The sequence below is a fragment of the Scyliorhinus torazame genome, chromosome 8 (assembly GCF_047496885.1).
Source record: "Scyliorhinus torazame isolate Kashiwa2021f chromosome 8, sScyTor2.1, whole genome shotgun sequence".
NCBI lineage: Eukaryota > Metazoa > Chordata > Chondrichthyes > Carcharhiniformes > Scyliorhinidae > Scyliorhinus > Scyliorhinus torazame.
This window is the reverse complement of record NC_092714.1, coordinates 76,667,036-76,689,932: the sequence shown is the minus strand read 5'-3', so window position 1 is coordinate 76,689,932 and position 22,897 is coordinate 76,667,036. Positions and strand designations below refer to the sequence as shown.

At 49.2% G+C, this 22,897-nt stretch overlaps 1 protein-coding gene across 12 annotated transcripts in view; it reads right to left on the bottom strand.

Annotated features, from left to right (window-relative positions):
* The window catches only part of caska (calcium/calmodulin-dependent serine protein kinase a), a 783,320-nt gene extending 781,708 nt beyond the window's left edge, over positions 1-1,612 (bottom strand). For 6 of the 12 annotated variants that reach the window (XM_072513848.1, XM_072513852.1, XM_072513853.1 and 3 more), the window contains exon 1: positions 1,003-1,611. In XM_072513848.1, the coding sequence (XP_072369949.1) occupies positions 1,003-1,061 (59 nt within the window). In that variant the 5' untranslated portion in view covers positions 1,062-1,611. Of the gene's footprint in view, positions 1-1,002 lie in introns of all 12 variants that reach the window. The other 6 variants (XM_072513849.1, XM_072513855.1, XM_072513858.1 and 3 more) reach the window with 2 other exon arrangements.
* Positions 1,613-22,897: the final 21,285 nt, after the last annotated feature.

Here is a 22,897-nt window from a genome sequence, read left to right as displayed (position 1 = left end):
ATAAAGAAACATAACACTTGAAAATATACTTTCAATTATGGATTTCTGAAAATATTCACCAAAATTACCATTCTGATTACATAACAGCAATGGAAACATTTTACATCTCTTCTGGGTAGGCCAAGGAAAACAGAAAACAATTCTACCATTTGGACATAATTAAAAGTAAATACTTCTCAATAAGTTTCTAAACAAATAAAGATAAATGAGATACAAAAATGAGTATTATGGCAATAAACGTGTATACTCCATATCCTACACACTGCTATTTCAGATTAGTCGAGAATAGAAATAACCAAATGACCCAGCCTGCAAGGAGGACAGTCAACACGGGTAAACATTTTAAATAAAAATGAAAATTTTACAGATAAATCACTATAAGGACGACTACTTCACTAGACCCTTTTTTGTCCTCACGACAATGAAAACGCATCTTAAATTCGGTTTATGAAAATGGACCATTCCGTATAACGCTAACAGATAAGCTTTCTGAATCGAATTATAATATAGCACATTAATGCAGGTGACAGAGTACTAATTTCTGAGTTTTGCGGGTAACCGAAGCTACTCATTACTTCCTAGGAAGATAAACGCCTGATGCACCGCTCCATCAAAAGGTGGAACTGGATCATTCAGATGCAAAAGACCACAGCCATAGCAACGGTATCGATATTTCAATTTCAGTTCATATATTAAAAAGTAAATAATGTCCACAATCAGCTGTACTGCTTTTACAATAAAAGGTAGAAAATTAATATCGATTGCTTTCTGAATGCAAATCTTTGATTTTTAAATTTTATTCGTTTAAATTCATTTCCAGATGTATTTCAGTGATTATGCAAAAAACCCTAAATGAACCCCATCTCGGCCTTATCCTGTAATCCACTGGAAACAGGGAGGGCCTGTCCTGTAAATCCACGAATGAAACCACAACCGAAAGACATCACATTCGGGCTGCAGTTTTATTTTCTACTTGAATATACATATATAAAACCCACTTACTTGCCAATCACTTCACACAGCTCATATACATCTTCAAACAGGACGTCGTCGTCGGCCATAGTCGATAATTAAAATCAGAATTTTGAGAATGGGATTTCAAAGTAGAAAAATAACTCTCCAAGAGGGGGAATCGATGAGAACGGTTTCCCGTGCAGGTCAGTTAAGGAATTCAACACACACTGAAAAGAAAAACAATGAGAATTTCCAGACAGCGCCAGTGAAAGGAGAAGACTGATTGATAGTGAAGCAGCCGGGTAAGGCAGGCTGCTGGGCTCCCACTCGGCGCTCTTCTCCTTCTGGCGACCCCACCTTCTCTTTTCTCACTGGTTTAAAAACCCGATAATCCACAGTCCAAGGCTTCTCCTCTCGGGATGTAAACTGCTCCCTGAAAACCCAGGCCGAGACCCGGGAATTATTCGCAATTAAAGGAATGTGATTTTTACAAAAAAAATATCACCGCCGACGTTCTTCAGACCATATTAGCACTTCTTCCCAGCCCTGCAGCGTTGCTGTTGATGTCGGCCCGTCCCCTGTCGGTGCGCCGCTCGCTTTCAGGCGGCGGTTGGTCGCAACGAAAGCCACCAATCAGCGGCCGCTCCTCTGACTGCCCGCACTCTGGCTGCGTCAGCACCGAGCTGGCGGGAGACTCCCTCTGCGCACGCGCCGCAGCCGCACACCCACCTCCCCCCCCCCCGGGCCCAACACTGCGCAAGCGTGAGCCGGCAAGCCCTCTCAGCAGCTGCGCAGAGCGCGCGCGGCTGGTTTTTCCCTGTCGAGTTTGGCGACCCGCACCTTGTCAACGGGTTAGTCCGTGCTCCTCTTTCCAAATGGAAAACTTAATTTGACGACATATTTGACATTTTGAAACCATTTATTGTGTTGCACGTTGTAGTTGGCGAGCGGGCGGCCAGTTGGACTATGTACTGTCAACTCATCTGCTGTTGACCTCTTCTTCCGTGCCTTTGTCATCTGCATATTTCATGATGCCAATGCTGTCTTGCTTGCCTCTATATTCTAGGCCTCCTCAATGTCCGCTCTTCCAAAGCTCTGCTGCCTGCGCCGCCCCACTCTTCCCATCCCTTCCCACTTCATAGAATTTTCATAGAATTTACAGTGCAGAAGGAGGCCATTCGGCCCATCGAGTCTGCACCGGCTCTTGGAACGAGCACCCTACCCAAGGTCAACACCTCCACCCTATCCCCATAACCCAGTAACCCCACCCAACACTAAGGGCAATTTATCATGGCCAATCCTGCACATTTTGGGACTGTGGGAGGAAACCGGAGCACCCGGAGGAAACCCAGGCACACATGGGGAGGGTATGCAGACTCCGCCCAGGCAGTGACCCAAGCCGGAATCGGACCTGGGACCCTGGAGCTGTGAAGCAATTGTGCTATCCACAATGCTCCCGTGCTGCCCCAACTCACTTGCCAATCACTTCCACCCAGCTTACTCACTTTTCCAACTTCTTCCATCGGGCAGGGAACACGCACGAACAGACTCAAAAACAACTTCTTCCCTGCTGTTACCAGACTCCTAAATGACCCTCTTATGGACTGGCCTCATTAACACTACACCCTTGTGTGCTCCATCCTATGCCGGTGCTTATGTAGTTACATTGTATATGTTGTGTTGCCCTATTCTGTATTTTCTTTTATTCCCTTTTCCCATGTACTTAATGATGTGTTGAGCTGCTCGCAGAAAAATACCTTTCACTGTACCTCGGTACACGTGACAATAAACAAATCCAATCCAATCCAATCTTGTTGAGCTATATTGTCTACTCGTTCCCCAGTGCCTCAGCTTTAAAATTCTCCGCTTGTGTTTAAATCCCTCATGCTTCGCCCACATATCTGTATAGTCATTGTTGTAATTAAGATAATGCAGCAGCCAATTGACCCACAAACTACATTGTGATAATGACAAGATTATCTATTTTAGTCATGTTACTTAACTGATAAATATTGGCCTGGATGCCATGTATAAAGTCACCAGCTCTTTGAAATTGCATTATATGATATTTGATGCAACCTCATTTCATCCAAAAGACAGAAAGCGTGAAATCGTTGCCAGCGCCGATATGGTGGGGCAAATGATCACATTCTGACCGTAACAATTCTGTGAAATAGTAAAGGAAGAACAAGACACATACCCATGCCTTACACTGGTATGGGGACAATTGCTGCAGTACCACTTGGTTGGCAACATAACCAGAAGATGGAGAGGAGGTAGAAGGAAGAAACTGCATGGAAGGCCTTTCCAATAACGAGTGTTCAAGGACCAGCACTTCCACTTGACTTGTATGAGGAGGTTATACTTCACTAAGCAGATTGCCACAGTTATGCATCCCCCTCACACTGACCACTGGAGGCTCAGAAAAGAGTTTCTCAATGGTTGTGAAGGTTACCATCCTTGCGGGCAGGAGCAGGCAACACCAGTTGCATCTCACAGCTCAACATTCATTGATGTATCAAGGGGCCACAGTGACACTGGAAGAAGAGTGAAGAGGAAACACCATAATGAAAGGACACGTGAATTCACCAGGACAGTGGGCTTCCTGATGATGCAGGACACCATGACTGCACACATGTGGCTCTTCAGGCTCCTCACACCTACAATAGCTCTCAATGTGCTGTTTGTGTGCAGTCATACCAAGTAGTTCATCTTGGTGAGTGCCTGCTTTCCTGGCAGCACTCCTGTGCCAGTCCACAAACCTACCACCTTTGTGCCTCCAACATTCACTGATGGATGGCCACATACAATGAGGGCTAACCCCTCTAACATGGCTTAAGAGCCCTGTAGAATCCAATGGAGGAGACAGAGGGATGCACAGTAGATAGGAATGAACTAAGGTTTATTTCGGTATACACAATAATTACACAGCAAACAACACCTCCCGGGGTTTTTATACTGAGAGATTCCCCCTTGTAAAGGGGAAACCCCTCCCTCAATTACCTGGGGAGTTTATACTCTGTGGTAAAGGCGGGGAATCTTATTGAACATAGTCCGTAGCCCCCATGGGGGTCTGTGGTGGTATGTATTAGGGGTAATATGGTACCTGTGAAGCCGAGAGGCTATTGGCTGACAGGTCCCGGGTCCTGGTTGGATCTGCCGCCTTCGGGCTCCGCCCTGAAGGCGGAGTATAAGAGCTCGAGTTCTCCAGCAGCCGCATTCTGTAACTGAGCTGCTGGGGAACAAGTCTTGCTTAATAAAGCCTCGATTGATTTCATCTCTTCTCGACTTGAGTGAGTAATTGTTGCGCTACAATTTATTAAGCAAGACTTAATAATAAGACTTAATCAGTGGATGGGTCCCGGACACCACGAGGGGAGGATGGGCGCCGCCATCTTGTGATCCCCTGGCCACGTGCGATTCATGGGGGTGGCCATTTTGTCCTCCCCCGACCGCGTGCAATCCATGGACGCCACCATCTTGGCTGATAGCCAAGGACCCCAGCATAGACGGCTCCACGGGGTCTGAAGAAAACGCTGCGACGCAACAACTACGACTGGCTTCGGTGACCCTGGACCAATCGCGGCCCCGGACACTCCAGACGGCAACAACAACGGTGCTGATCAACGGGTACGAGACGCCATGCTTGATCGACTCTGGGAGCACGGAAAGTTTTATCCACCCGGATACGGTAAGACGCTGTTTTCTTTCCATTCGTCCGAGCACCCAAAAGATTTTCCTGGCAGCGGGGGTCCCATTCAGTAGAGATCCAAGGGTTCTGCATCGCGAACCTAACGGTGCAAGGGAGGGAGTTTAAATTTATAGGCTTTACGTCCTCCCCCAACTCTGCGCTCCCACTCTATTGGGGTTAGACTTCCAGTGTAACCTCCAGAGCCTGACGTTCCAATTCGGCGGCCCAATACCCCCACTCACCATCTGCAGCCTCGCAACCCTCAAGGTTGAACCGCCTTCCTTGTTTGAGAACCTCACCCCGGATTGCCCGTTAATCCAGTCCACTACCTTCCCCCTGTCGACAGAGGCCCGCTGACCTTCAGCCGCATCAAAGCGGATATCGCAAAGGCCACGATGCACACAATCGACGAGTCCCTCCCCTTCCAGGTCGAGAGCGACGCATCCAATGTAGCTCTGGCGGCCACTCTCAACCAAGCGGGCAGACCCGTGTCCTTTTTCTCCCGGACCCTCCATGCCTCATAAATCCGCCACTCCTCAGTGGAAAAGGAAGCCCAAGCCATAGTGGAAGCTGTGCGACATTGGAGGCATACCTGGCCGGCAGGAGATTCACTCTCCTCACTGACCAACGGTCGGTAGCCCTTATGTTCGATAATGCACAGCGGGGCAAAATTAAGAATGACAAGATCTTGAGGTGGAGGATTGAGCTCTCCACCTATAGCTATGAGGTCTTGTATGGTCCCAGAAAGCTGAACGATCCGTCCGATGCCCTGTCCCGCGGCACGTGCCAACGCACAAGTAGACCGCCTCCAAGCCCTCTATGAGGACCTCTGCCACCCAGGGGTCACTCGATTCTACCATTTTGTGAAGTCCCGCAACCTCCCCTACTCTGTGGAGGAGGTCCGTACAGTCACCAGGAACTGCCAAATCTGCACTTTTTCAGGCCCGATAGAGCGCACCTGATAAAGGCTTCCCGTCCCTTTGAACGCCTCAGTTTGGATTTCAAAGGCCCCCTCCCCTCCACCGACCGCAACGCATACTTCCTGAACGTGGTGGACGAGTACTCCCGTTTCCCCTTCGCCATCCCCTGCCCCGACATCATAGATTATCATAGAATTTACAGTGCAGAAGGAGGCCATTCGGCCCATCGAGTCTGCACCAGCTCTTGGAAAGAGCACACTACCCAAGGTCAACACCGCCACCCTATCCCCATAACCCAGTAACCCCACCCAACACTAAGGGCAATTTTGGACACTAAGGGCAATTTATCATGGCCAATCCACCTAACCTGCACATCTTTGGACTGTGGGAGGAAACCGGAGCACCCGGAGGAAACCCACGCACACACGGGGAGGATGTGCAGACTCCGCACAGACAGTGACCCAAGCCGGAATCGAACCTGGGACCCTGGAGCTGTGAAGCAATTGTGCTATCCACACGGCTACCGTGCTGCCCTTGCTGTAGCAAGGCTACCGTGCTACAGCGGCCTCAGTCATTAAAGCCCTCGGCACCATCTTTACACTGTTCGGCTTCCCCACGTACATCCATAGCGACAGGGGGTCCTCCTTCATGAGCGACGAGCTGCGTTAGTTCCTGCTCAGCAAGGGCATTGCCTCGAGCAGGACGACCAGCTACAACCCCCGGGGGAACAGTCAGGTAGAAAGGGAGAACGGTACGGTCTGGAAGACCGTCCTACTGGCCCTACGGTCCAGACACCTCCCAGTTTCCCGGTGGCAGGAAGTCCTCCTGGATGCCCTCCACTATATCCGGTCGCTGTTGTGTACCACCACTAACCAAACGCCTCACGAGCGCCTCCTTGTCTTCCCTAGGAAGTCCTCCTCCGGAACGTCACTGCCGACCTGGCTGGCAGCCCCAGGACCCATCTTGCTCCAAAAGCATGTGCGGGCGCACAAATCGGAGCCGTTGGTCGAGAGGGTTCACCTTCTCCACGCAAACCTCCAGTATGCCTACGTGGCGTACCCCGACGGCCGACAGGACACGGTCTCCCTGTGGGACCTAGCGCCCGCCGGAAACACACACACACTCCCAACACCGATCACCCCCTCCCTGCCACCGGCGCACACCACGGCCGCCCCCTTCCCGGGTGGATCGGTCCTGCTCCCGTGCCCGCCCAGGAGTAAAGAAACAGGAACGAACAGCGCAACGCTCCCAGAGACGACAGTGCCCGAGCCAGCACCTGCACCACCACCGGGGCTGAGGCGATCGACAAGGACGACCAGGGCAGCCGCTCGACTCGTGGAATCCGCGTGACACCAGAAAAACTTGTAAATAACTCTGACAAAACCTGTACATAATGATTCTGACAAAACCTGTACATAATAATTCTGACAGAACTTGTACATAGTTAACGGTTGGGCTAAATGCATAGCCACTATTCAAAATTTGTTCCAGGACCAGCCTTGTAAACCCCTACCACCATGCGAACCACCACCCCGCCGGTTTTTTTTTAACAAGGGGTGAATGTGGTGGTATGTATTAGGGGTAATACGGTACCTGTGAAGCCGAGAGGCTATTGGCTGACAGGTCCCGGGTCCTGGTTGGATCTGCTGCCTTCTGGCTCCGCCCTGAAGGCGGAGTATAAGAGCTCGAGTTCTCCCAGCAGCCGCATTCTGTAACTGAGCTGCTGGGGAACAAGTCTTGCTTAATAAAGCCTCGATTGATTTCATCTCTTCTCGACTTGAGTGAGTAATTGTTGCGCTACAGGGTCGTAATACCTTGTCGCCCGCCAAGTCCGGAGAAATGTGCGTTCTCCAAGGAGGAGTCGGGCGTCTCAGCCTCCTGGGCCTCGATGGGCGGAGGTGACGCCGATCTAGGTGGTGCTCTAGGGGGATATCTAGGCAGTGACCTGAGTATCCTGAGCCTGCTTTGGCAGTTCCTGTGTGCGACAGTGGACGTACTCTAAGTGGTAGCTAGCTTCACATCCCTGTGCCGGACTAAATAGGGATCCAGACCAGTTGCCCTGAGCGCCACGCCTGGGGCCCATGTGGCACCGGTGCCAAAATTCCACACGTAGACGGCGTCCCCTGGCTTGCAGCTGCGTGCGCTGACCAGCATCTGTCTCTGAGTGGTTCTGTCGCTGGCAGATCCGTGCATCGATATCCGAAATGACGAGACTGAGGTGTATCATCAGCAACTCCGCCACACCCGTTGTGACATGAGGAATCGTCCGGTAACTGAAAAGCAACCAGGCCAGCCTCGGCTCCCAAGATACGGTGGTCAGTTTCTTCATGGCCCGCTTGAAGGTTTGGACTGCCCATTCAGCCAACCCGTTCGAGGCCGGGTGATACGGGGCTGTCCGCATGTGTCGGATTCTATTCAAGGCCACGAATGACTCAAACTCTGCACTGATGAAGGCCTCGCCATTATTGGACACATTGCTTCCGGAATGACATGGGTACTGTATGTGTGCCTCAGTCTGTGAACAGTCTTCTTCGTGATTTTGGTGTGTGCCTTATGGACTTCGAGCTACTACGAATCGGCGTCCACCATTGACGAGGAACGTCGTACCCTGGAATGGGCTGGCGAAGTCCATGTAGACGCGGGACCACGGTTTTCCAAGCTATTCCCAAGGGTGAATGGGAGCAGCAGTTGGAGCCTACTGGGTGCCCTGGCAAGGGCTGAAGCGCGGTGTCACGTTTTCAATGTTGGAGTTTATCCTGGGCCACCAAATGTAGCTGTGGGCAAGCATCTTCATCTCGGATACCCCTGGGTGTCCATTGTAGAGGCCTTGCAGCAAAGGTGCACTCCTGCATTGAGGGACGAATACCCATGTCCCCCATAACAAAATGCCATCCTCTACACTAAGTTCTGGGAACTTTGTTGCAAAGACCCGCAGGTCATTGGGCAGGGCTCTGTTTTGGGCTCAGTCCTGTACCATGTGCCAGACTCAGGGGCCGAGATTCTCCAAAATCCCGACTAAGTGTTGACGCTGCAGTGTTTCACGCCGACGTCAACAGGCCTCTTAGCCCAGCAATTCAGTGGCCCACAGGGGGCCAGCACAGCGTCAGAGTGCTGCACGCAGCGCCGCAGCAATACGCAGCCCTGCACTGCTACCGCGGGTCCGTGCATGCGCGTGGCGGCCGTTTCCACACCGGCGCATGCGTGTGGTGACTGTTTCCGCGCAACATGGCTAGCAACACAGCAGCCCAGCGCGGAAGAAGGTAGGCTTCCGCCAGATCGCCCCCATCGATCGGTAGCCCCTGATCACGGACCTGGCCGTCGAGGAGGCCCATCCCGGAGTCTGATCCCCCCACCAGGACTGCCAGCCTGGCTGAGGGTCCAAGCTCCCGCCAGGTGGAACCAGGTTGGAACCATGCCGGTGGAACCCGGTGGGAACTGTTGCTAACTTTTGGTTGGTTGAATTGTCTCTGTTTTATAACCTTTGCTCTAGAGTCGCCAGGTATCTTTATGATACCGCCACGAGGTTCATGTTCAAGTAATGATCAATAACTCAATACACCAATTAGTAAGATTCAAATCAAAGCACATTTATTATACACAGTAAATCACTACTCATGCATAAACTCTACTTTCTAAGCTATTTCTATCACTAACAGGCCAATACTTAGCTTCGGACTGGCCCACCAGGTCAGGGGCACAAATGGCCTTTCGTTCGGGTTCTGAGTCTGCGGGATTCAAAAGCTGGTATGGACTGGTAGCTAGGAGCGCCTATCTCATAGCGAGCATTGACTTGAGACTTACTTTCTTGGAGGCCGCCGGACAGTTCACTCTCAGGGGTTGCTTCGCGTTGCTGAGTGACCCTGGCAAGAAGGACGATTTGAACTTGGGGGCTTTACTTTATAGTCCCCAGGGGCTTCCCGCCCTTCGGGGCGGACCCCGTACCTGGTTTCAAGTGATTGGACTTTATTCCAATCGCTTGGTTCGATTTTTCCAACACTGGAGCTGTTCCCTGATCATTGGGCAGACTTTAAGTGTCCGTTAACCTCTTTTATGTTGGCTCCTGCTGGCGCCGAGGAGTCTGGCTTGGCCTTGTTTACCTCAAAATGTTTCGATTGTTCCCGGGGATCACTCATTACCATGTAGATGGCTGCGACATTACTATGCAGATGGCTGCTTGTATTGATGCTGTCTGGGTTTCTGCAGAGTCTAATACACAGTAAACTTGCACCTGCTAGTTTTTGCCTGTGCTGGCTGAATTTCCCTTCAGCCTTTGCGGTTCTCCATTTTAAGTCGGGAAGTGGCCAACTCAGGTGGCTACAGAACTCGGCCGGTTGATCGTGGAGAATCGGCTGGGGGCCGACCGCCGCCGCGTCGACTGCACACGCGTGATTGGCGCCGATTCTCATTTTGGGAGTCAGACTCAATGTCATCATCTTCTCCCGGATGCCATACTCTTGAATGGATGAGGGTTGCTAAAGCTGCATGGTGTGACTTAGGGTCCATCTCGTCGTTTCGGACGAGCCTGTATGAATTGTCACGGCGCCAAATAGTCATGTCTAATTCTATGGAGTCGGGGTCGTCATCGTAGGACAGTGGTCTTTGGTGAGGTTTGTTAAGGAATGTGATCAGGAAGGGATCACTTGAATCGTGTTCAGATTCGCTGGGTGTGGGGCCTGTTGCATGGGGATAGTAGGGAGGCGTGCTGTGGCTATCGTCTGTGTCACAGTCGCTGTCGCTGCTGCTGCTGTCTGTGGACGTTCTGGGGCGGAGTCTAGAGGTCGGGGGTGGAGTCGAGGTCGAGTCCATGGACGTGTTGGGGGAGGGTAGGGATACGTTGGCTGTGGGCGGGGCGTGGTCTGTTGCGTCGAGCATGACGTGGTGTGTGTGGTTAGACTGCGAGCCATATGATTTGAGCTGGTTAATATGAAACCACGCGGTCTTCCCATTGGGGTACTTAATCTTATAAAGGGAGGGGCTTACTTTGTCCGCAACGGAGTACGGACCCGAATACTTAGGTGACAGGAACGTGCTGAGGTTGTAAATGGAGAGCATGACCTGCTGTCCTACATCAAACTCAGTCGCATGCACTGTCTCATCGAAACAGGCCTTGCTCTGTTTCTTCCTGGTGCCTAATTTTACTGCGGCTGCTAGCTGAGCCGTTTTTACATTCTCAACTAATTGTTTCACTGCGCTCTCGTGTGTGAGGGCCGTCACTTCAGGGCTGGTCAAGTCAAGTCCCAATACAAATTCTGTGCCTTCCATGGGGCGTCCAGTCATGAGAGTGTGTGGGGTGTATCCTGTGGATGTCGAAACAGTGTTACGCAAAATCATTAGTGCAAAAGGGAGGACTGAATCCCAAGTGGTGCTGTTTTGTTGGAACATTTTCCTGAGGGTTGCTTTTAGGGTCCGATTCGTTCGCTTCACGATACCACTTGACTGGGGGTGGTATGCGATGCGGAATTTTTGGGTAATGCCAAATATCGTGAGGACGTTCTTAATGACATGTCCCGTAAAATGGGAACCTTGGTCGGATTCAGTGCTGCGGGGGAGTCCCCATCTCGTAAAGATGTGGTGGGTTAAAATCTTAGCTGTAGTCTTTGCCGTGTTTGTTCTAGATGGGAATGCCTCTACCCATTTCGTAAACGTGTTTATTACAACTAACACATACTTGTGACCATTCCTGCAAGGGGGCAATGGTCCTATAAAATCAATCTGTAGGTTAGTCCAGGGGCCATTAACGGAGCGGGTGTGACTAAGTTGAGCTTTCCTCGCATATCTGTCCGGATTGTTTTGGGCACAGATAAGGCAATTCTCTACATAGTGCGTGACATCTCCCTTTAAATTCAACCACCAACAGAACTGCCTGAGGTGGGCTGTCGTGGGGTCAATTCCCTGATGCCCATGACTATCATGGAACAAACAAATAAGCTGATTCCTGTCCTATTCAGGAACCACATAAAGGGTGTCTTTTAGGACCACACCGTCATGTGTGGTCAGTGAATTTTTAAACCTATCGTATGGGGCTGGAAATTTTCCTTTTAAAATCGCCCTGAGATTACTATCTTGCTTCTGGGCCTGCACTAAATATTCGATATTTGTCTGTGAGACCAGAACTGCATTCACTGGGGCACTTTCGGGGGGGTTCCAAAAATATCCATGTCTGGAACCTGCTTTAGCCAGTGCGTCGGCTTTTACATTTCCAGGTGGGGAGGAACGGTGGTGACTTCGTACTTTAATAATACCAAATATCCTGTCCTGTGCTTTGTCCAAAATGTGCCGGAGCAATGGGGCTGAAGGGAGGGGTTTTCCGTCCGCGGAAACAAATCCTCTTGCTTTCCACAGGGGTAGGAATTCTGTGAGGCTGTTACAGACATAGAGGCTGTCCGAATATATGTCTGCTGGGCTGGGGAAGGAATCTGGGTGATCTATAATGTATGCAATGGCTGCTAGTTCTGCCGCCTGCGCGCCTAAGTGTCCTGGCAGTTTTAACGAGATTTCTTGTAGGGCGCGTCCATGCGCGTCCTCAACATAGATGCCGCATCCTGTAATGCGCTTCCCATTTAATATAGTGGAAGAACCATCCACATATATTCTCAAGGGTGCGCACGTGTCTGTGTGCTGGGGGCTCTGGGGTGAACTACCTATCTTTTTGGGGGATGTTTTCGCGATAAAGGGGCCTGTGTTGTGCGGTGAGATGATTTCACATTCGTTGGGGCTAGGAAAGTGTGGGTCTTGGTCCTTTTAACAGTGATGTCCCGTCCCTGCAAAAGAAGGGTCCATCTGGCTGCTCTGATCTGGCTTACTGTACCGTCCTTAAGTCGTCCGTCTAGTAAAAGTTGGGTGGGGGTGCGTTCCGTGAGGATTGTGATGGGGTTTAGTCCGGTGATATATGAAAAGTATTGAACTGCCCAGAAAACTGCGAGCAGGCGCCTTTCACAGGCCGAAAATCCCTCCTCCACAGGATCTAAAACTCTGGAGGCGTAAGCCACAGGTCTTAACTGTTCGTGCCGTTCCTGGAGGAGCACGGCCGAAAGGGTACAGTCTGTGCTAGCTATATCTATAGCATAGGCGGAAAGCGGGTCTGGAATCTGTAGTGCGGGGGCTGCAATGAGTGCGCGTTTTAAAACATCTACAGCATCCGTGTGCCGCGGAAGCCATTCCCAAGGGGCTCCTTTCTTTAGGAGTTCCGAGACGGGTGCTGCTTTGGTGGCGAAACCGTCAATATGGTTTCGGCAGTAGCCAGGCAGTCCTAAAATCGACTGGAGGGCGGAAACATTCTGGAGAAGGGGCAATTTGACAATCGAGTCAATTCTTTTATGCTCGATCTCGCGTTTACCATGCGTGACAATCGTTCCCAAATATACCACTTTGTTTTCCAAAATTTGGGCCTTCTTGGGGTTCACTTTACATCCAATTCGCTGTAGGAGTTCCAGGAGTTCAGACAGAAGCGCGATGTGCTCTGCCTTGGTGTCTGTCTGCAGTAATAGGTCATCCACATACTGGACCAGACATTCGGGGCGAGAAAAGTTTGATAAACCATTGGCCAGCTGTCGGTGAAAAATGGAGGGGGAGTTGTGGAATCCTTGTGGAAAGCATGTCCACGTGTACTGCTGACCTTTAAAAGTGAAAGCAAATTTGTACTGGCACGCTTTTGCCAATGGAATGGACCAGAATCCGTTACTGATGTCCAAAACCGTAAAGTATCGTGAGTTGAGTCCCTGTTTGAACATGGTCTCGGGACTTGTGGCTACCATGGGGGCTGCTGCGGGGGTGGCTTTGTTGAGTTAATCGATGGTCAGTCGCCATGATCCATCGGGCTTTCTCACTGGCCAAATCGGGGCATTATTAGTAGAGGCTACTGATCTAGGTACGCCTTGTTCTAATAAACTATCAATAACTTTTGAGATTTCTCCCTCTGCCTCTTGGGGAAAGCCATATTGCTTCTGGGGTCTAGGGTCAGGTCCTGTTATTTGAACTGAACCAGCCATCCTGCCGTAGTCATGTTTATGACTTGCAAATGCGGTCCTGTTTTTCTGGAGAACTGCCCTAACCTGTTTGTCTGCGCTAATCGTGGTCGGGTCAAACCAAAAATCGCCGACTGCGCAAATCCTATTAGCATACTCACCTACTGTGAGCGTTGCGGGGGCTCTTGCTGACTTTGTCATTTTCCAGACACATTGATTTATTGGGTCAAATGATAGGTTGTGGGAGTTCATGAAATCAATGCCTAAAATGTGTTCTGCTGTGTGAGGCAGATCGACCAAAACTATGGGGTGTTTTGTTGTAATGTTGCCAATTTGAATGGGTACAGGGGCTGTGATGTGTCCCTATTGTGAGTAGCCTGTGAAGCCGCTGAGGGTGATTGTGGCTGTAGTGGGCCACGTGTCTTTTTGGAACATGGTGGAGGAATTAATTGTGGTGTGGGACCCTCCTGTGTCCCAGAGAAATTCCATGGGCTGTCCCCGTATTTTCGCTGCAACGACTGGTCGGCCGGACCTACCCCAAAGGGGGTCGCAGACCCAGGTGGGGGAGCCTGAACACCTTCAGTCAGTTCCGTTCATTCCTGTCTGGTCTGAACGGGTGCTTACACTATGTATGGGCTTTGTCCTGTTTTTATTCAGAGTGCCTGCCTGTTGGGCTCTCTGTGGCTTTCGTGTTAAGCCGTTTTAGTTGCTGTGATATGAAGAGTCTAACGTTCTTGTTCCTTTTCACCAAACACCATTTATTTCACTTCCACAGCCTCTGCATAAAACTCTTAACAACAGAGGACTTCTGCCAGGTTCTCCAAATGCTCCTTGTCCAAGGTCCCGGTAATGAGTACTTCATCCAGGTATACGGCCACCCTGGGTAGGCCTCACAAGATGTTTTCCATCACTCGCTGGAAAATCGCACAGGCCAATGAAACCCTGAATGATAGCAGGTGTATTCGTACAACCCTCTGTGGGTATTGATGGTCACAAACCTCTGGGAGCTTGGCTCTAGGACCAGCTGCAGATATGCATGGCTCATGTTGAGTTTTGCGAACGGTTTTCTCCTGCTGTGTTTGACGTACAGGTCTTCGATGCAAGGGACCGGTTAACGGTCAAGGCGAGAAACCTAGTTCACTTTCATCGTGTAGTCCTGCATCGACGCACGGATCTGTCGTGTGTTAACACTGGGATCATCGGTGCAGCCTAATCAGCGAAGTGGGCGGAGTAGATGATACCCAAGCACTCCAAGAGATCCAACCCTCCATCGACCTTGGGGCGTAGTGCGTTTAGTACTGGAATGACACAAACATAGTGGAGTTGTGCATTTTCAACCACACTCATTTTTGCCACTGCACATTTATTGTGCCGAGGCCTTTGGCAAAAACTTCAGGATATTTCACCAGAACTCCTTCCAGGCCATGGGTACATATACTGCAAACGTATTGCCAATTCAACTTTAAATGGCACAGCCAATCACGGCCCAGTAAGCTGGGTACTCCACCAGGGACTACCACCAAGGGCAAGCATGCCGACTGGTCCTTATACATCACAATCACATGGGCGGGGCCCTCAATGACCAAGGGCTCCCCCATTATGTAGTCAACCGGGCATCTGTGACCCCAAGGTCCGGAGGCCGGCACGGATCATGGCTAACGTCCGGTGGCTGATGACTGAGACGGCTGCTCTGGTGTTGGGCTTCATGTCAATGGGGTGTCCATTTACCTTCAGTGCAATGCAGATTGGTGCGACCCTGGGGGCTGTAACACAATGCAACTGCTGGTCCCGCTTTGCAGAGGCTCGTGCCTCGTCGTGGCTGGTCGGCGGCCCTCCGGCAACCAAGGTCTAGGACCACGCACTCTGCGCTCTCCTGGGAAATGGCGATGTCTACCACCCGTTGGAGGTTTAAGTGGGCCTCCATAAGAAGTAGTTTTAAAGCAGTGAGGCTGATAGTCTATTTGGTAGACGCAAGCTAGAATTGCAAGACCTGAGGGAAATCGTCAGTGTGAGACTGAGGTCAGTCAAGTGGAAGCGATTCCTCAGAGAGATTTCTACAGCCTGCAGGTTCTAATGGAAGCCAAACCTTAGATGGTCCAAACCAACTGATGATTGCAACACTTCACGAGTGTGGAAGATTGCCGGCTACAAAGAATGCTACCTCAGCAGCAAAGAACCATCTCACACCCTTTTAATCCTTGTTATTTTCAATTCTTTCCCTACCCCCACCGTGTGTCTTTCTTGTGTGCATCTGGCTGAAAGGTGGGACGGGGTTTGGGGAATAGTTAGATTAGCAGACCATTGCTCCATTCTTACCACAATATGTTCATCTTCTTCTTTGTTATAAATAAACAGTTTTTTAATGTTGTATTTACAAACCTGGTACTATAGCTCATTGGAGCAGTCAAGGGTCAAAGATCTCAGGAAAATACATATTTATTGGTTAATTCACTTATTTTTGGATTCCGGGGTCTGTGGGGCTGGAATTGACCACACTCTTGCCCAGGATGTCATAACACTATGCATCACTGTGCTTGGGTGCTCACGTACCATAGCTGACTAATTAATTTGTGGAAGCATGGAGAGGAGTGTGTATGGTTGATATGATTGGAACATGTGTGTGGGTGAGATGTGATCTAAGGATATTAGGGATGAACCTTGAGTGCCAGTGTATGCTCCTGGGTGAGTAATAGGTATGTGATATATTGAGCAGTGTGAGAAGTGATGAGCAGATGCATTCACTTGCTTGGCCACTTGAATGAGGTCATTGAACCTTTTTCAGCACTGCTGCCAGGTTGCTGATGCCGCAGTTGAGGCATTAACTATCTTTGCAGTCTGCTCTCTCCTCCCATGATAGTTTGCTTGGTCTCCACATGTGTCAACAGTGCTTCCAGGCAGCATCAATGAACAGGGAGCCCTCTGCCTGGCATGTTGCAACATCTCCCTTCAATTTGAATCTTCCATTGTGAATATGAAATAGCATTCCCTCCATTAATAAGTTTACCCTTTATAGGGACTACACCTTTAAAAGCTTGTTGGCCCTTCGCAATATGCAGAAAACATGCCACAAGAGGACTACAGCATAGAAGCTGCTTTGTCTGCTGCAGTTATGGAAATGAGGTAGGAGCGTCCCAAACTCCATCAGGGTTTACCCGTGATTTGTAGCCCTCGTATTTGAAAATAGAGTTATCCAAATTTCTAGCCCAGTACCTTCAACAATGCAGCCTACTCCCATTTCTGCACTGGAATATCAGTCTAGGTTAGAGGCTCAAGTCTCTAGAGTGTAACTTAAACCCAAAATGCCTGGACTCAGGGTGAGAATACTATTACTAAGCCACAGTTGACACAGGTTGTTATGTGGCACAGGTGTAGCTAGAGACAACCGTAGTGAATGTAGACTATGCATCCCTTGGTGGTGGCTGAGAATAAATAAGGACATTATATTCACTCTTTCCCATTGCCTTATGGATACTGTTAACATACCAAATCTGAAAGTTAAGTCAATTGTTAAATGTCTGCACTTCAAGCTAAAGGCGCTGTCAGAATAATGCTCCATGTTCTTTTGAATTCAGATGAAAAAATGGTTTTGTGGCTGCCTCAATATTGTGATCTTAGATCAAAGACAATTACCTTCATGAAAAAGCGTTTGGTAAATATTTTTTATTCTTTAGCAATATACAGTGCAATGCAATAATATAAAATACGTTACAACATGCCACTTTTGGCATAATAAAGAGATATAAACTGCTATCCCTGTCCAAGCACACAAGAATAATGGTTCACAGCACCTCTTGTTTTAAGTCGAATGCATTTAGAAAAGACTAATATTCCAAATACATTTCTTACTTCAGCATTGTTTGGGATGAATTCTTTTTTAAAATAAATTTAGAGCACCCAATTCATTTTTTCCAATTAAGGGGCAATTTAGCGTTGCCAATCCACCGAGCCTGCACATCTTTGGGTTGTGGGGGTGAAACCCACGCAAGCACGGGTAGAATGTGCAAACTCCACACGGACAGTGACCCAGAACCAGGATTGAACCTGGGACCTCGGCGCCGTGAAACAGCAATGCTAACCACTGCGCCTCCATGATGCCCATTCGGGATGGATTGTAACAATGAATAGTCCGACTTTATACATTCCAGTAAGCTCTGTCGCTATGGACTGTGCTGAGCCTGAACAAGGCGTGAGCTTTTCTCTGAAGCTGTCCATACAGAATCTGGTTGAAGCACACAAACACTCGCCAGGCATGACGGCTTCTGTAGAAAGCGAGAAACAGAGTTTATGTTTCAGGACATTGACTTTTCTTCAGAACTTGGCTGGTACAAGCTTCTTTAAGTACAGTCAGTTGACTGTGACGTGTAAAGTTAAACTTTTTGAAAATCTCTACTTTTCTACCATCTTTTCAGTTGATTTGCTTTAGCATCGATCAGGTGTTATTACTGGGCTGACTGTTATAACTAAAGAGAGGTTGGTGCCCTTACAGAGAAAAGGTCAGTGGACTACATGATGGGCAAACCCACTTGGCAGAATTATTGATTTGATATTTTCAGGACTGACAATGATATACATCTGACAGCCCATTTTCAGGTTGCTCATACTTTACTATCACAAGGGAACTTAATTGCACAATATATGATGGTGACAGCAAAAAGGGCATAATTGATTTGACATTGACCAAATCATTGAACATGAGAAACAAATTGATTGCAAGAAAATTTCTCTTTGGCACCCTTGCATATGTATTGCAAAGAGGAATGTGCATGTGTAATGATCAGAATATTTTGTTTTCTGGAAAAAATACTTGTATTCAAAGAACTGAATTTGTTTACAAAAAATTAAAAAGAGACATGACTTAAAAGAATGGATAGTGGAAGTGCAAAAATATGGTTTAGAACAGATTACATTTACACTTCACCTTATCATGCCTCCCAGAAATATTGCAAATGCTTCACAAACATTCAATTACTTTGATGTTCAGTTCCTTGTGTAGACATGCACGGAAGTCAGTTTACACTTGGCAAGATCTCACAAATACCAATGGTGTAGTGTTAAGTATGTTGACCAGGACACTGAGACCTTGTGAGAAGATTTTTGTCTCTTAATGTTGTGATCAAATTTGGGCTTTAGTCGTGCCAACTTAGAAGCATTGTCAAATTTTTGGTTGAGGTGGATGGATAGGTAGTTTGCAGAACATCCATATGATCAGAAAACATGCATTGTCATCTTACACGTCTGTGCTGGACACCAAGTACCTGGCATATTCATGGAAACCGGAAATGAATGAGACATGGGAAAGGCATATAAAAGTCCTGTAGATTTTAAAACTGCGTGATTTTTAAGTTTTCTAATAGCCTTCCTTGTCTTTTTTGATATTTTTTTCTAATGGCTAACCCTTAGGGCGTGAGTCTCTGGCCTCGAGCAAAACGAGGCAGGTGAATAGCGGGAGAGGCGGAAAACGAGAACTGCGCTGGGCACCAAATCATTTGCGATGCAACCGGCCCGCTCCAGTAGGCAAAATCGGAATCCTGCCATAGCGTGGCGAGAAACCAATTATCACCACTTAAGCCCTCTTTCCATAGACTTAACGGGAGCCACCCCACAAACATCGGCCTCCCATGGTTCAGCATCCTCCCCAGCAGTGGTCACTTTTGAAAAACGTGAACCTGGCGGGTGGGGAGCCAAGGAGGTGAGCAGCAATCTCGTTCACAGACAATGAGCCCGGGGCACAGGGCTTGTAGCCCTGTGCTCGGGGGCGGGGGCAACCAGGATGTGCAGCCCCAGTTGGGGGTGTGCTGCCATTGGGGGCTAGGGTTATTGGGCCTGCGGTGTGAGGTGGACGTACGTGGGTCTGCAATGCCAACCCCTGGACCCTATGTTCCGTACCAGGAGTAACCCTCGCCCCTGCCTGTCTGTCCCATCGCCCACTCATAACTCCCACTGACCGCGGAGGCCTCTGGTCTTGCGGTTGAAAGCTATTGCTAATGGAAATTGGCAATCGTAGTTAAGTGCGCACTTCACACATCCCAAATGGGTGCCAAGTAGCATGTGGGCCTCATTACCTAGCATCCCAATTACACCTTGATGCATGGACACTCTGCTTGAACACTGCGGGAGGCAGCAGCACAAATGCAGCGGCCCAACTTCAATCACCCAGGGAATGGGCCCCAACGTGGGCACATGTCAGCAGCCGGGTGTGCGTGGACTAAGCATGTTGGGGTGGCATGGGATTGGTGGTCAGCCGCATTGCGGGGCAAAATGCTGTCATATTGGTCATGGTACTGGCGGCATGGTGGCACAATGGTTCGCATTGCTGCCTACAGCTCTGAGGACCTGGGTTCGATCCCGGCCCCGGGTCAATGTCTGTGTGGAGTTTGCACAGTCTCCCAGTGTCTGCATGGGTTTCGCCCCCACAACCCAAAGACGTGCAGGGTAGGTGGATTGGCCACGCTAAATTGCCCCTTAATTGGGAAAAAAAAAATTTGGTACTCTAAATTTAAAAAAAAATATTGGTTGTGATGAGGGCATTTTAATGTTCCTCATACAAGTGTACACCTTGTACACAGCAACTATCCTGATGGTGTGGCACAACTGTTCCCCCCTCCCTCCCGCCCCCACCTCCACAATGGTCCCCCCAACACACACTCCACACTCCACTCTCCCCCCTCCCCCCCCCCCCCCCCCCCCCCCCCCCCCCCCCCCCAGGTGCCCTCAGCTCCGGGTGAACCTGCACCAGAGGCTCAGCATCTGACCGGGACCCAGCTAGGTCCTCAGATCCAGCAGCCCTCCAACTGCTGTCTCGCCTGGGCGTTACTGCCTCCACCTGATGTCGAGTGTGTAGTGCTCATCAGATTGAACCCCAGAAGCCTGTCCACTAAAATTGCCCACCGAGGTGTGTGTATCGGCGTTGTTGGAGGGTGGGGTTGACAACTCTGGTCTCATGGGAGGCAGAGGATTGGGCCACCCTGGAGGACCTGTGGGAGAATGAACATATGGTCAGTGTGAGGGATGGGTCAGTCCGTATGGCATTAACAACTTAAGTGTGACAGTCCACCCAGTTGGTGCCCGTTAGATTCTCACCTCTCCAGCCTGCGCCAATCTCCATGTTTGTCGACTGCTCTGTCCTCAGCCACCCCCGTAAACTTCAGGGCCCGTTCCTTGAAGGTCCGGCACCCCTCCGTTGGGCTGGGTCCTCTCCCGACGATTATGGGAGAGTTTCTCCTGTGGAGACTGATAGCGAAGGTAAGAGCCCATAGGATCCAAAGCAAATTAGATCCAAAATTGGCTGAGTGGCAGGAAGCAGAGGTTGATGGTGGAGAGGTGTTTTTCTGACTGGAAGCCTGTGTCCAGTGGGGTTCCGCAGAGATCAATGTTGGGGCCCTTGCTGTTTGTGGTTTATATAAATGAGTTAGATATGAATGTAGGAGGGTTGATCAGTAAATTTGTGCGTGATACGAAAATTAGTGGGGTGGTAGATAGTGAGGAGGATAGCCTTCAATCATAGGAGGATATAAACGGTCTGGTCAGATGGGCTGATCAGTAGCAAATGGAATTCAATGTGGAGAAGTGTGAGGTGATGCACTTAGACAGGACAAACAAGGCAAGGGAATACATGATAAACAGCAGGACCCTGGGAAGCACCGAGGATCAGAGGGACCTTGGTGTGCATGTACACTGGTCCCTTAAGGTAGCAGGGCAGGTGGATATAGTGGTTATGACTTGTCTTTATTAGCCGAGGCATAGAGTTTAAGAGCAGGGAGGTTATGCTGGAACTGTATAAAATGTTGTTAGGCCACAACTAGAGTATTGTGTGCAGTTCTGGAATCCACATTATAGGAGGGATTTGATAGCACTGGAAAGGGTGCAGAGGAGATTTACTAGGATGTTTCCTGGGCTGTAGAGCTTTAGTTATGAAGAGAGATTGGATAGAGTTGGATTATTTTCCTTGGAGCAGAGGAGACTGAGGGGGGACATGATTGAGATGTATAAAATTATGAGGGGCGTAGATAGAGTAGACAGGAAGACACTTTTTCCCTTGGTGGAAGTATCAAAGACCGGGGTTCATACATTTAAGGTAAGAGGCAGGAGTTTTCGAGGCGATATGAGGGGAAACCTTTTTACCCAGAGGATGGTAGGAGTTTGGAACTTGCTGTCTGAAGAGGTGGTGGAGGCAGAGACCCTCATAACATTTAAGAAGTATTTAGATGTGAACTTACGATTCCAAGGCATACAAGGCTATGAGCCAAGTGCTGGGAAATGGGATTACAATAGTTAGGTGGTTGTTTTTGACTGGCGCAGACTCGATGAGCCGAAGGGCCTTTTCTGTGCTGTATGACTCTATGACTCCATGACACAAAATTAGATCAGGTCACGCATGTCATTCAAATCCTCTTCAACCACTGTGGTATTCAGATGTTAATTCTTAGGGATGGTATCTTGGTCACCCCGATATTTATGCGAGTGCCTCGGATACAAGGCTGCATCAGTGACAAGGCTAGTAGGGCAGAAAGCACTACACACCATTACAGTCACTTTTGGTTCAATATTGTGAGCTTCACTATTTTCAACCATTCAGCATTAATCTATTCAAGCTATCACTGCAGAGAAGGACAAAACAGTTATAGATCCAGGGATCAATGCTGCTTTCCAGGTTTCCAACACAACGGAGGAAGAGAAGAAGTGAGAGATAATGCCGAGCACTGTTTCAAGAGGAGGCCCCGTCTGATGTCCAGGGGAGCCACAGCAAGAACATTAGTATCAGGAGGATAGACTCAGGCCATAGAAGCGATTCACTAGACCAAGGGTCTACTGAAGAAGACTATTTGCAGGTAAGTGAGACAGTGCTGCATACATCTGTGTTTAAACCAAACTCTGGTGGATCACATCTGCAGCATTCTTTGGGAGGACCTAACGCCTTGTGGAGTCAGAAGCTATCTCCTGCTGCGCTCAAATTCTTTGCCTGTGCATCATTCCAGGGAACCACAGGCAACCTGTGTGGCATCTCACAATTTACCTCCACACATAGATACATAAAGGAGGTCACAGATTTCCCCTTTCAAGGCACATCACTATGTGAGGTTTGCAGTCACGATTGCGAGGCTGCAAGATTCAATGGGTTTGCAGCTATCGCAGACTTTCCAAGAATGCAGGGTGCAACAAATTGCACCCATTTTGTTTTAAGGGCTCCATGGCAGCATCATCTAATGTTTAGCAATCACAAAAGTTTCATTCCATCAATGTTCATAGATACATAGAAGATAGGAGCAGGAGGAGGCCTTTTGGCCCTTCGATCCTGCTCCGCCATTTATCACGATCACGGCTGATCATCCAACTCAATAGCCTAATCCTGCTTTATCCCCAGAGCCTTT